Source organism: Mustela putorius, unplaced genomic scaffold (genome assembly GCF_011764305.1).
Source record: "Mustela putorius furo isolate JIRA1106 unplaced genomic scaffold, ASM1176430v1.1 tig00537295_pilon_pilon_pilon, whole genome shotgun sequence".
Lineage (NCBI taxonomy): Eukaryota > Metazoa > Chordata > Mammalia > Carnivora > Mustelidae > Mustela > Mustela putorius.
Genome location: NW_025422433.1, coordinates 1,688,305 through 1,701,077, shown reverse-complemented (window position 1 = coordinate 1,701,077; position 12,773 = coordinate 1,688,305). Strand labels below are relative to the sequence as shown.

Below are 12,773 nucleotides of genomic sequence, written 5' to 3'. Positions count from 1 at the left end.
CTTACATGCTCAAGTCACTTTGACAATCATGAGGCATTATCTAGAGATGCTAACCCACACTCACATTCCTGGATCCAGTATGATCTAGGACCGTGCTCCATCGCATGGCCCAAGACACACATATAAGACACTCCATAGCAGTGTCATTGGTATTAACCAAAACCTGGATGAATCCAAAGAGACCCATGCACACAGTAAACTGGTAAACTGTGACCTATTCATACAGGAGTACTTTTCCAACAGTATGAATAAAACTCCAACTAAAACAAATCGGAACACTCTTTCTCACATAAAGTGCTGAGGAAAGGATGCAAGTTACAAAGTAAACAATCCCATGCCTGCATAAGTTCAAAAACAGGTAAAAACAAAACTGCTGTTCATGAACTCATACATGTGGGGTAAGGCTATAATTACAGCACAAAATTATAGTCACGACTAAAAATGGTATCAAAGGGCTGATTTATAACAAAGTCAAGAGCAAAGGAGAGAGAAAGGTATGCAGTTGGGTGGAGGCCAGCGGAAGTTCTCTCCAGGTCTAGTTAGCAAGGGAGGCAGTATCATAACCATTCACTTCTTTTTTCTTTAAGATTTTATTTATTTATTTGAGAGAGAAAAAAGCAGGGCAGGGAAAGGAGCAAAGGGATAGAGAGAGAGCAGACTTCCAGCTAAGCAGGAAGCCAGATGCAGGGCTCAATCCTAGAATGTGGGATCATGATCTGAGCCAAAAGCAGGACACTTAACTCACTGAGCCACCCATGTGCCCCTCAGTGAGGGCAATCTTTCCTCTGTAAGATCTAAATTGCCACCAGCTCAGTACATTCTCCAACAGGCTGTCTCTGAACTCTTCCCAGCTCTCTGGTCCTCTTCCTCACTACTTGTCCTCCCTCTGAAAACAGCCCAACCTTCCTGCTAAGTGAGATGTCACCACCCTGCACTGCTGCCCTGTGTTGGGATTCATGGTTACCACTGGATAAAACAGATGAAGAGCCTAAGTGGGAAAGGGAAAATGAAATGCCTCCCAAAAAAGGGAGAGAAAGAGAAGACAAATCCAGAGGGACAAATGACAGAAGCAGAGACAGGCCCACACAGAGAGAGAGTTCCAGTTACACAGAGAAAACAGACATCCGAATGCCCTAACAGGCACATTAAAAAAAAAAAAAAAAAAAAAAAAAAAAAAAGCTCAATGTCACTCGGCATCAGGGAAATACATATCAAAACCACAATGAGATATCATGTCCCAAGTGTCAAAATGGCTAAAAATTAACAACAGAGGAAAACATCAGATATGGGGGAGGAAGCAGAGAAAGGGGAACCCTCCTACACTGTTGGGGGGAATGCAAGCTGGTGTAGCCGCTCTGGAAAAATGGTATGGAGGTTCCTCAAATAATTATAAACATGAGCTATCCTACACTCAACATTTGCACACTACCAGGAATTTATTCAAAGAATACAAAAACACAGTGTCAAGGGGATATATGCACCCCAATATTTACAGCAGCATCATCAACAATAGCTGAATTATGGAAAGATCCAAATGTCCATCGACTGAAGAATGGATGAACAAGGTGTGGAACACTACTCGGCCATCCCAAAGAAGGAAGTCCTGTCATTTGCAAAATGTAGATGGAGCTGGAGTGTGTTAAGCTGAGTGACATAACGCAGTCAGGGAAAGACAAATATGATATGATTTCACTCATATGTGGCTTTAAGAAAAAAGAAACACACGAACATCCGAGAAGGGGAAAAAGAGAAAAAGAAGAGAGGGAATGTAGCCATAGGAGAGTCTTCATGACAGAGAACACACTGAGCACTGACGGAGGGAGGTGGGTAGGGGTGGGGTTAAATGGGGGCGAAAGCTATTAAGGAGGGCTCTTGGGAAGAGCACTGGGTGTTTCATGTAAGTGAAGAATCACTGAATTCTGCTCCAGAAACTAATATTGTACTGTATGTTAACCACCTAAAGTTTAAATTTTTAAGAAAACATTAAAACAAGACACATTTTCCCTCATGGTCCTGGAAGCCAGTCCAAAAATCCGGGGTGCCACCTACCTGGGTACCCTTTTTTCTGAAGGTTCTAAAGGAGAATGTGTTTCATGTCTTTCTTTTAGCTTCCTGTTGCCAGAAATCCTTGGTCTTCCTTGGTTTGTAGATTCCTCATTCTCCAAATTTGCCTCTGTAGTCACATGGCATTCTCCCTGTATCTGTGTCTGTGTCTCTGAGCTGGCTTCTCGTAAGGACATTGGCCATTCTGGATTAAAGCCACCTTCATCACATATGACCTCCTCTTCATTTGATTACATCCGCAAAGACTTTCTCTTCAAACAGGTCTCATTCATATGCACAAGGTGTTAGGATATGACCACAGTTCTTGCTGGGACACAGTTCAATCCAAAGTAGGAGCATTGCCTCTTGGCCTCTCTCTTCTAACAAAGGGATCATCCAACCTCTCAGTCACCAAGACTGGCGTCCTTAATGATGCTGTGGATAGCTTGATAATTCCCTTCCAGTCACTCCTTATATGCTGTCCTATCTCACGCTGCCCTCGAGCTCCATATGCTGATCCAGAACTAAAGGAGAATTGATAGACCATATTGCATATTTGAAAATTGCTAAGAGAATAAGTCATAAACGCTCTCATCTCTAGATGAAAAGGGGTGACTGCGTGCAGCAGTGGATGTTAACCAGACTCACCGGGGGGTGATGACTCCACTTCATACACCAGTACGGAACTGTTACATTGTATGCCTAAAAAACCTATTACAATGTTATGTGAATAATGTGTCTCAAATTGTAAAAGGAATTTAAACACTAGCAAAAAATATTGTAGCCACTACTATTAAATGGGATTGGTAAACAGAAGTTAAATGGAGACATAGTTTCACTCCCAATCAATCTGGCAGCCAGAGATTGACGACCTGTTGATGTCCCCTCTCCAGAGCCTTCCTCCTTGGCTGTCTCGGGGAGCCAAACTCTGAATACTGCAACTGAGGCTAATGAGTTACATGGGATGGGACACTCCTGGGAACACTAAAAACACATCCATTTTCAGTCCCTAAACATGGATTTTCACGCTGGTGACATAAAAAACATCCCTCAGAGGCAATACTAGTCCCGCAGACTCCGTTGTCCACTCTAATTTACCCTTGCTACCCTTTTTGGATTGAACCATATTTTGCCTAATAGCAGGATATCTACTCTTTTCACTCCCAATCATTTAAGAACTAGCATCATTAAGAACATTTAAGAACTGGGGCACCTCGGTTGTTCAGTGGGTTAAGCCTCTGCCTTCAGCTCAGGTCATGATCTCAGGGTCCTCGGATCGAGCCCCGCATAGGGTTCTCTGCTCAGCGGGGAGCCTGCTTCCCCCTCTTCCTCTCTGCCTTCCTCTTCCTACTTGGTGATCTCTGTGTGTCAAATGAATAAATAAAATCTTTTTTAAAAAAATTTAAGAACAATCATCTAAGAACTGCACCTCGCTGGTGCAGTCAGTTAAGCTGCTGCCTTTGGGTCAGGTTATGATTCCAGGGTCCTGGGATCGAGCTCTGTGTTGGACTCCTTGCTTGGTGGGGAGTCCATGTTTCCTTCTTCCTCTAGTATGCCCCTGCTTGTGCTTTCTCTCCCTCTCTGCCAAATATATAAATAAACCTCTGAAAAAAATATTAGCAAACAAAATTCAACACTAGATTAAGAGGTTCATACACCATCATCAAGAGCAATGTGTAACAGGACACAGGATAAGCCAACATACTAAATCTATCGATGTGCAGCACCACATTAGTAGAATGAAAGAGAAAAATCATATGATTATCTCAATAGAGGCCAAAAAAAAGCATTTAACAAAAACACAATGTCTTTTCATGTTAAACACATTCAACAAATTAGGTGTAGAAAGAATATGTCTCAATGTAATAGTAGCCATATATGAAAAACCCCATGGCTAACATACTCAACGGCAGAAAGTTGGAAGCTTTTCCTGTAAGATCAGAAACAAGAGAAAGATGCCACCTTCAAGGCCCTGGGGAGGCCCGTTAGCTGTCAGGATAGGAACAGGAGAGTTGTTATGTGCATGTGTCCACCCCAAGACACAAACACATCTACCTGCACTCGGCTGTGTGCAGAATTCAGAACTGTGTGACGCTTACTTCATAAAGAGATGGTGATCTATAAAGCTTAGACACACAGAAATCTTTAATAGCTCACATGCATTTTATTTCTTCTTTAAGTTTTCTCCTGGTAATAATGAGTAAGCTCCACAGAACATGGGATTTCCTGGGAAACCGAGGTCATTTCTCTTACTTTATGTGTCCCTGCATTCAAATTGCCTGGGGCCTCAGGCAGATGTGAGATACAAAGCATACATAGATCAGTTGATGGCTGGATCAAAAAATTTACAAAATGGTATGAAGAGAAGATCTAAATGTTTCCCCCTTTGAAATTTTGCTGCATTACTGTAGATAGAATATATAGAATATTGACTAGGAACTGAGTTATATACTTTCAGATACAATAATGTCCTAAAACTCATTTTGAATGCAGGGGGTGGCTCCCAGGCTGCGTAGCCGGCTTACAGACCTCACATGGGCACTCCTCTGCCTGCACCACAACGTGACTCGTAAGCACTGTCTGGGGCTCGGCAGCTGCTGTATCGGCAGCAACGCACCAGGCCCTGCCCCTGTGTGACAGGAACGCCTCACACAGGCTACATAGAACCACTGTCATACTGCTCAGATCATACCTGCACTGATATCTGAATGGCTGTATCAGAAGTGATGTTACCAAATTTCTCGTTCACATAAAAGTATGCTGTTCCCACAGATGCCCACCTAATTCTGTGAAAAAGCAATGATACAGTCAACCTATGGACCTGGTAATTTGGCCATGATCCAAGTGCAAGAATAAGTGATGTTCCTCCAACAGTTGCTACGAAATGCTAAAATGTTAACATTTTTTACATTTTTTACAGCACGTTAGTGGCCCCTATTCTTATTTTGCCTATGCCTTCATATTATGTGCATAAATGTCCTTTTGCACTTAGAAATGGAATAGGATTCCCAAATGGGAGTGAAATAAGAAACCCTGTAGAGCTCTCTAAATACGAATGTGAGGAAGAGCTCGGGCAGCCAGGTGGGTGCACGTGGTGACTGCCCGACACGTGATTTCAGCTCAGGTTGTGATCTCAGGGTTGTGGGACCAATCCCAGCATCAGGCTCTGCACTCAGGATACAGTTTGCTTGAGATTCTTTCTCCCTCTCCCTGTACCCCTGCTGCTCATGCTCTCTCTTTCTCAATTTAAATAATAAATCTATATCTATCTATCTATCTATATATACATACATATATATGCATATGATCTGGTAACAAAAATCAGCATCTCAGGAAGTTTTGTGAATGAGTGAACTTGGGTTTTGAGCACTCATTTGCATAAAATAATGAAGTAAGTAAATTCCCTTGAAACTTCTCACAGGAAATTTTAGATGATCCACGTGGGTCACAAACATCTTAATCACTCTGGTATTCAATGTGTTCCATATATGGGACTTTCCCACCCAGTCATCTGGAGTCCTGGCCCATCCAAAGCACCTTCTTCATTGCCCCCATAACATTCTTGTTCCTCAGTGTATATACAACAGGGTTGACCATGGGGGTGACGATGGCGTAGAACAGAGAAATGAACTTGCCTTGATCCTGGGAGTAGTTGTTGCTGGGCTGGAGGTAAGCATAGATGGCCGTGCCATAGAACAGGGAGACCACTGTGATGTGGGACCCACATGTGCCAAACGCTTTCCTCTGCCCTGCAGATGACTTTATTCTTAAGACCGCCCTGACAATCCGACCATAGGAGAAGATGATTAACGTCACAGGTAAGAGGAGAATGATCACACTGGCAAAGAACATCTCTGACTCATACACAGTGGTATCAACACAGGCAAGCTTGAGCAGTGCGGGGATCTCACAAAGGAAGTGGTCTATTTTATTTCTCCCACAAAGTGGTACAATGAAGATGAGCGTTGTTTGCAATGAAGAGTTGGCAAAACCAATGAACCATGACGCAGAAGCCATGAGGGCACAGAGACGGGGGTGCATGATCACGGTGTACTGCAGGGGCTTGCAGATAGCTGCATAGCGGTCAAACGCCATGACCCCTAACAGAATGCATTCCGTGCATCCCAGCCCTAAGAAGACAAACAGTTGAACTACACAGCCACTAAAGGAGATGGCCTTTTCTGCTGTCCTGAGATGAACCAGGAGCTGAGGGACAGTGCTGGTCGTGTAACACAGGTCCAGAAAGCTTAGGTTGGAGAGGAAAAAATACATGGGAGTATGTAGATGTGGGTCGAGGTAAGACAAGGCAATGATGGTGGTGTTTCCCAGCAGAGTGAACAGGTAGAAGATGAGGAGAACCACAAAGAGGACTAGCTCCAGTTGAGGCCGGTCAGAGAACCCCAGCAGGATAAACCCCGTGAAAGAGCTGCCATTCTTCTGTTCCATCCTCTGTTAGCACATGTTTCCTGTCAGGAGCAAGCATTTAGCAACTTTTAAAAGAAACCTTCAAATAATAAAAAAAAAAAAAACTGGTGCCAGGTGAGGTGGATCTCTCATGTTATAAAACATGGCCACGTGATACAAAAAGTAACTATTTCAATAAATGATTGAAATTGACATAACTTATACCAGTTTACTTCCACATTATCCAAAAAAGTAAATCTTTAATATGTAAAATAGGAAAAATGAAATAATGGACTCCGTGTTGGCATCAGTCATAGGTATGAAAAGTCTTTTGGTCTGAACTTAATGGGACTCAAAGGACTGTAAGTATGTACATACATTTTAGAGATAATAAGGATGAAGGAAGTAGAGGGAGAACAATCAGAAAGAATCAGAAGGAGATGCAGACAGAGGGAGGACATTATTGTAAATATGTATCTTGTGCTTTACACAACTGGATTTGTACACACCTCACCTGCAATAGAATATAATACAAAAGAAACTAAAAAATGTGTTCAGATATAGGAATTTAGGAGTTAGAATGTACATATACAAATAATTCAATTACATTCAAAATATCTATAATAGTTCTACGTATAAACATTGTGTCAGAATTACCTAAGATACTATACTTATGAAAGCTACATGTTTGGAATTTGTTTCCTTAGAGTAGTAAAACAACTAAACACACAACCAGAGAGAACCTGAAAACACCACCATTTAAATACAGTGCTTAACTTTCCTTAAAGATGCCTAAAATTACTGTATCAATTTTCAGGAACTCTGAGCATACCTTGGTTGTGCATCGTCATGTGGAATCAGAGCCCTAAAATTCAGTGCCCACAACTTTCCTCTTCCTTCTGCACATTTGTGCTTCACACATTGCCAACCAAAGTACATGAAATTCCTGAAAAAGGTTGGAGTATTCACCATCCACATTCTAATCAGAATAAATACTTTAAAAAGTTACACAGCTGTATAATCCACATATAAAGTGCAATGCTTTACACCACTTCTATGATGAAGTAATCAACTAGATAAATATATACAGATAAAGACCGATTTATTCTCAAAGCAATGACAGGTAAATACCTATAATGGAAACGTTTGAGTACTACACAGAAAGTCATAGAAAAGGGTATTATATAAAATCTCAGATATCTGTCAACATTAGGTTAGTACCTTCTCGAAGTTGTCTTGCAGAGTTAATGATGCTGAATCAGACCCGTAACCAGCGCTCGGGTGAGTCTGATGACCGTATACTTCCAGCTGCTTAGTACTGAAGAAGCAGTTATAAACCAACCAAAGAGGCATCAGAAAATGAGTGTTTCAGTTCTTTCATGTTCAAATGCTTAGGCATACAGATCATTTCTTGTTCTTCTGAGACTAAATATCTGAATCAGGTTTCAGGGCAGACCCACTAGTGTGTGAAAGAAACTGGTACAAAACTGGCATTAAATAAGTTTTATGAAATCAGACTAGAGGATATAGTATGTCACATTATTTTATACTTCCTTGGATTTCCTGCAGAGATGCATTCAGTTGTATCCACAGAAAAGAAAATCTATCCACAAAAACTTTCTTAATGGAATTAGTTATAAAGGTATCTGAGACAGTGTAAATGTGCAACAACAGGGAATGTGCCCAGACTCACACCTGCTCAGAAGAGCAAATAAACCACAGTCAGTTTCATGCACACACGCACAAATACAGATAAATTATCTGAAAGAAATTGCTGGCATTTTCAAGGTGTCTAATGAAGGCATTACTCACCAAAGTAAGGAGGACAAAAGGGAAATGTTAACTCATCCAAGGAAAACACCAGTATCATATTGTACCGTCACAATACATAGTGATCTATTTTAACGTTATCTTATCAATAAGGACTAAGAAGGAAGGAACGAAAAGCCAAAACTCTGGTGACCTGAACTTGTACTAAATCGTTTCCTTCTTTATAGATAATATATATATGTGTATGTGTATATACATATATCTAAATGCTGAATGACTTCTAACTGATGGGTACAAAAAGGATTATGGTTTTCAGTTGAAAAAGTAAAGCATCAGGCAAAGGAGATGCCCACTAAAAGAGACAAAAAGAATGGGATTGTCTGGAGGTTACAATTGCTTCTAGTGCCTTCCTGGAGAGAATCCTGGGAGGGAACAGGAATACTCTTGTCATAGTCCACCGTCTTTTTTTCTTTTTCTTTTTTTTTTTTTTCCACATTACATCTAGGAAAACCATTCCCCTTGAGCAGCACTGGGCGTGAGAAAGAGCAGCCTGCATACTGCATTCTTCGGATCTCAACAGCTTGAGCTGCTGATCCGGCTCACTTTCCTCCCTCCACCTCCCCCGCTCAGCCTCCGTCCCTCGCCAATCTCTGTGCACCACCACAGAACACATCTTCCCAGAGAAAGGACGTGTAGCCTAAGGTTAAATGAAAAACTTCATTTCATCTACTTCTTATCATGTTAAAGACCTGTGTGAGTAGACTAAAAACCATCATCTCTATGGAGGTAGGTATCAAATGCCTGAATGAATTAAGAGACATTCACTCCTCTTGGACAAACTAAGTAAATAATCCTGGCTGGAAAAGTAAGCACACCCATCCTATGTAAGGAACACAAAACACCATCTCTAGCAATTATCATGATGTGATACGGTAGAGGCAACTCCAGCTATAAATCCACACATAAATTATAATTTTGCCCCCAGTTTTATTTTTATTTTTCAACATTTCCTTAGTGATTTGGGGTCTATTCTGATTCTATACAAATTTTTGGATTATTTGCTCCAGCTCTTTGAAAAATACTGGTGGAATTTTGATCAGAATGGCATTAAAAGTATAGATTGCTCTAGGCAGTATAGACATTTTAACAATGTTTATTCTTCCACTCCAAGAGCACGGAATGGTCTTCCATCTTTTTGTGTCTTCTTCAATTTCTTTCATGAGTGTTCTGTAGTTCCTTGAGTACAGATCCTTTACCTCTTTGGTTAGGTTTATTCCAAAGTATCTTATGGTTCTTGGTGCTATAGTAAATGGAATCAATTCTCTAATTTCCCTTTCTGTATTTTCATTGTTAGTGTATAAGAAAGCCACTGATTTCTGTACATTGACTTTGTATCCTGCCACGTTGCAGAATTGCTATATGAGTTCTAGTAGTTTGGGGGTGGAATCTTTTGGGTTTTCCACGTAAAGAATCATGTCATCTGCGAAGAGATAGAGTTTGACTTCTTCATACCTATTTGGATACCTTTTATTTCTCTTTGTTGTCTGATTGCTGTTGCTAGGACTTCTAATACTATGTTGAACAAGAGTGGTGAGAGTGGGCATCCTTGTCGTGTTCCTGTTCTCAACGGGAAGGCTGCAAGCTTTTTCCCATAGAAGATGATATTTGCTGTGGGTCTTTCATAGACAGATTTTATGAAGTTCAGGAATGTTCCCTCTATCCCTATACATTGAAGTGTTTTAATCAGGAACAGATGCTGGATTTTGTCAAATGCTTTTTCTGCATCAATTGAGAGGACCATGTGGTTCTTCTCTCTTCTCATATTAATTTGTTGTATCACATTGATTGATTTGCGAATGTTGAACCATCCTTGTAGCCCAGGGATGAATCCCACCTGGTCATCGCGGATAATCTTTTTAATATGCTATTGGATCCTGTTTGCTAGGATCTTGTTGAGAATCTTAGCATCCATATTCATCAGTTATATTGGTCTGAAATTCTCCTTTTTGGTAGGGTCTTTGCCTGGTTTGGGGATCAGGGTAATGCTGGCTTCATAGAAAGAGTCTGGAAGTTTTCCTTCTGCTTCAATTTTTTGAAACAGCTTCAGGAGAATAGGTGTTATTTCTTCTTTGAAAGTTTGGTAGAATTCTCAGGGGGATCCATCAGGTCCTGGGTTCTTGTTTTTTGGGAGGTTTTTGATCACTGCTTCAATCTCATTACTAGATATCGGTCTATTCAGGTTGTCAATTTCTTCCTGGTTCAATTTTGGGAGTTTATAGTTTTCCAGGAATGCATCCATTTCATCTAGGTTGCTTAGCTTATTGGCATATAACTGTTGATAATAACTTGTGATGATTGTTTCTATTTCTTTGGTGTTAGTTGTGATCTCTCCCTTTTCATTCATAATTTTATTAATTTGTTACCTGACTTCAAGCTTTACTACAAAGCTGTGATCACCAAGACAGCATAGTACTGGCATAAAAACAGACACATAGACCAGTGTAACAGAGGAGAGAGCCCAAATATGGACCCTCAACTCTATGGTCAAATAATCTTCGACAAAACAGGGAAAAATATACAGTGGATAAAAGACAGTCTCTTCAATAAATGGGTGCTAGGAAAACTGGACAGCTATATGTAAAAGAATGAAACTCGACCATTCTCTTACACCATACACAAAGATAAGCTCGAAATGGATAAAGGACCTCAACATGAGACAGGAATCCATCAGAATCCTAGAGGAGAACATAGGCAGTAATCTCTTCGATATCAGCCACAGCAACTTCTTTCAAGATATGTCTCCAAAGGCAAAGGAAACAAAAGCGAAAATAAACTTTTGGGACTTCATCAAAATCAAAAGCTTCTGCACAGCAAAGGAAACAGTCAAGAAAACAAAAAGGCAACCCACGGAATGGGAGAAGATATTTGCAAATGACAATACAGACAAAAGATTGATATCCCGGATCTATAAAGAACGCCTCAAACTCAACACACACCAAACATAGAATCATATCAAAAAATGGACAGAAGATATGAACAGACACTTCTCCAATGAAGACATACAAATGGCTATCAGACACATGAAAAACTGTTCATCATCACTAGCCATCAGGGAGATTCAAATTAAAACCACATTGAGACGGGCGCCTGGGTGGCTCAGTGGGTTAAAGCCTCTCCCTTTGGCTCAGGTCATGATCTCAGGGTCCTGGGATCGAGCCCCGCATCAGGCTCTCTGCTCAGCAGGGAGCCTGCTTCCCTCTCTCTCTGCCTGCCTCTCCATCTACTTGTGATTTCTCTCTGTCAAATAAATAAATAAAATCTTTAAAAAAAAAAAGAAATTAAAAATAGAGCTTCCCTATGACCCTGCAATTGCACTCCTGGGTATTTACCCCAAAGATACAGATGTACTGAAAAGAAGGGCCATCTGTACCCTGATGTTTATAGCAGCAATGGCCACAGTCTCCAAACTGTGGAAAGAACCAAGATGCCCTTCAACAGACGAATGGATAAGGAAGATGTGGTCCATATACACAATGGAGTATTATGCCTCCATCAGAAAGGATGAATCCCCAACTTTTGTAGCAACATGGATGGGACTGGAAGAGATTATCCTGAGGTAAATAAGTCAAGCAGAGAGAGTCAATTGTTATATGATTTCACTTATTTGTGGAGCATAACAAATAGCATGAAGGACATGGGGATTTAGAGAGAAGCGAGTTGGGGGAAATTGGAAGGGGAGGTGAACCATGAGAGACTATGGACTCTGAAAAACAACCTGAGGGGTTTGAAGTGGGGGGTGGGAGGTTGGGGGAAACCAGGTGGTAGGTATTAGTGAGGGCACGGTTTGCTAGGAGCACTGAGTGTAGTGCAAAAACAATGAATACTGTTATGCTGAAAATAAATTTAAAAAAAAATTATTGTCTTGCATACAAAACCATACATCCTTGAAAAGCACAGGTTTTACATTGAGAGAGAAAAGAGTTATTAGGTGAAATAAAAATAAATAGATTCTACAAACAGAAACAATGGCATCTTATGTAATAATCACCATCTAAAAACAATAAAGTTGGAAATGACATCTCAGAAAATACAATTGTACAATAATAATTAAGAAAAAGGGCATTATGAAGAGGTTAAATGTTTAATACCAGGACATCAAAGCTGATAGAGCCATTAAACATGTTCTGTGCTGAAACAAAGGTCTAAAAGTTTAAGTGGAAGAATCCATATTTCTTGAAAATCACATACTCAGTATGCAAATTACATATTTTAAAGACCAAAAATCTCATGAAAAATGTCTGTATTGAAGGTATTCCAAGCATATAACAGTTACTGGCATAACTGACATACAAACTCTGACCTATGTAGTTCCTGAATGAATCCTGAAGTAGTGTTGACAGTGATAGAATGAATCACTATTACTTTAATAAAGCTTCTGTTTCATAGGTCTGAACTGACCCCACATATTCTACAACAGGCCTCCAAGGTGAATGCGGGATGAGCTAGTGAGAGGGAAGGCAGCTTTCACAACACTGGAAATGACAGGTCTCATGAAC

The 12,773-nt window shown here is 40.5% G+C and overlaps 1 protein-coding gene across 1 annotated transcript; it reads right to left on the bottom strand.

Annotated features, from left to right (window-relative positions):
* Nucleotides 1–5,550: 5,550 nt before the first annotated feature.
* LOC101693470 (putative olfactory receptor 2B8) lies at nucleotides 5,551–6,489 on the bottom strand. Its single transcript, XM_004781529.1, has one exon. The coding sequence runs from the start codon at nucleotides 6,487–6,489 to the stop codon at nucleotides 5,551–5,553; it is 939 nt and encodes a 312-aa protein (XP_004781586.1).
* Nucleotides 6,490–12,773: the final 6,284 nt, after the last annotated feature.

What these genes read in the sequence shown, in the direction of transcription:
- LOC101693470 (XM_004781529.1), bottom strand. Translation starts at nt 6,489, where the DNA reads ATGGAACAGAAGAATGGCAGCTCTTTCACGGGGTTTATCCTGCTGGGG.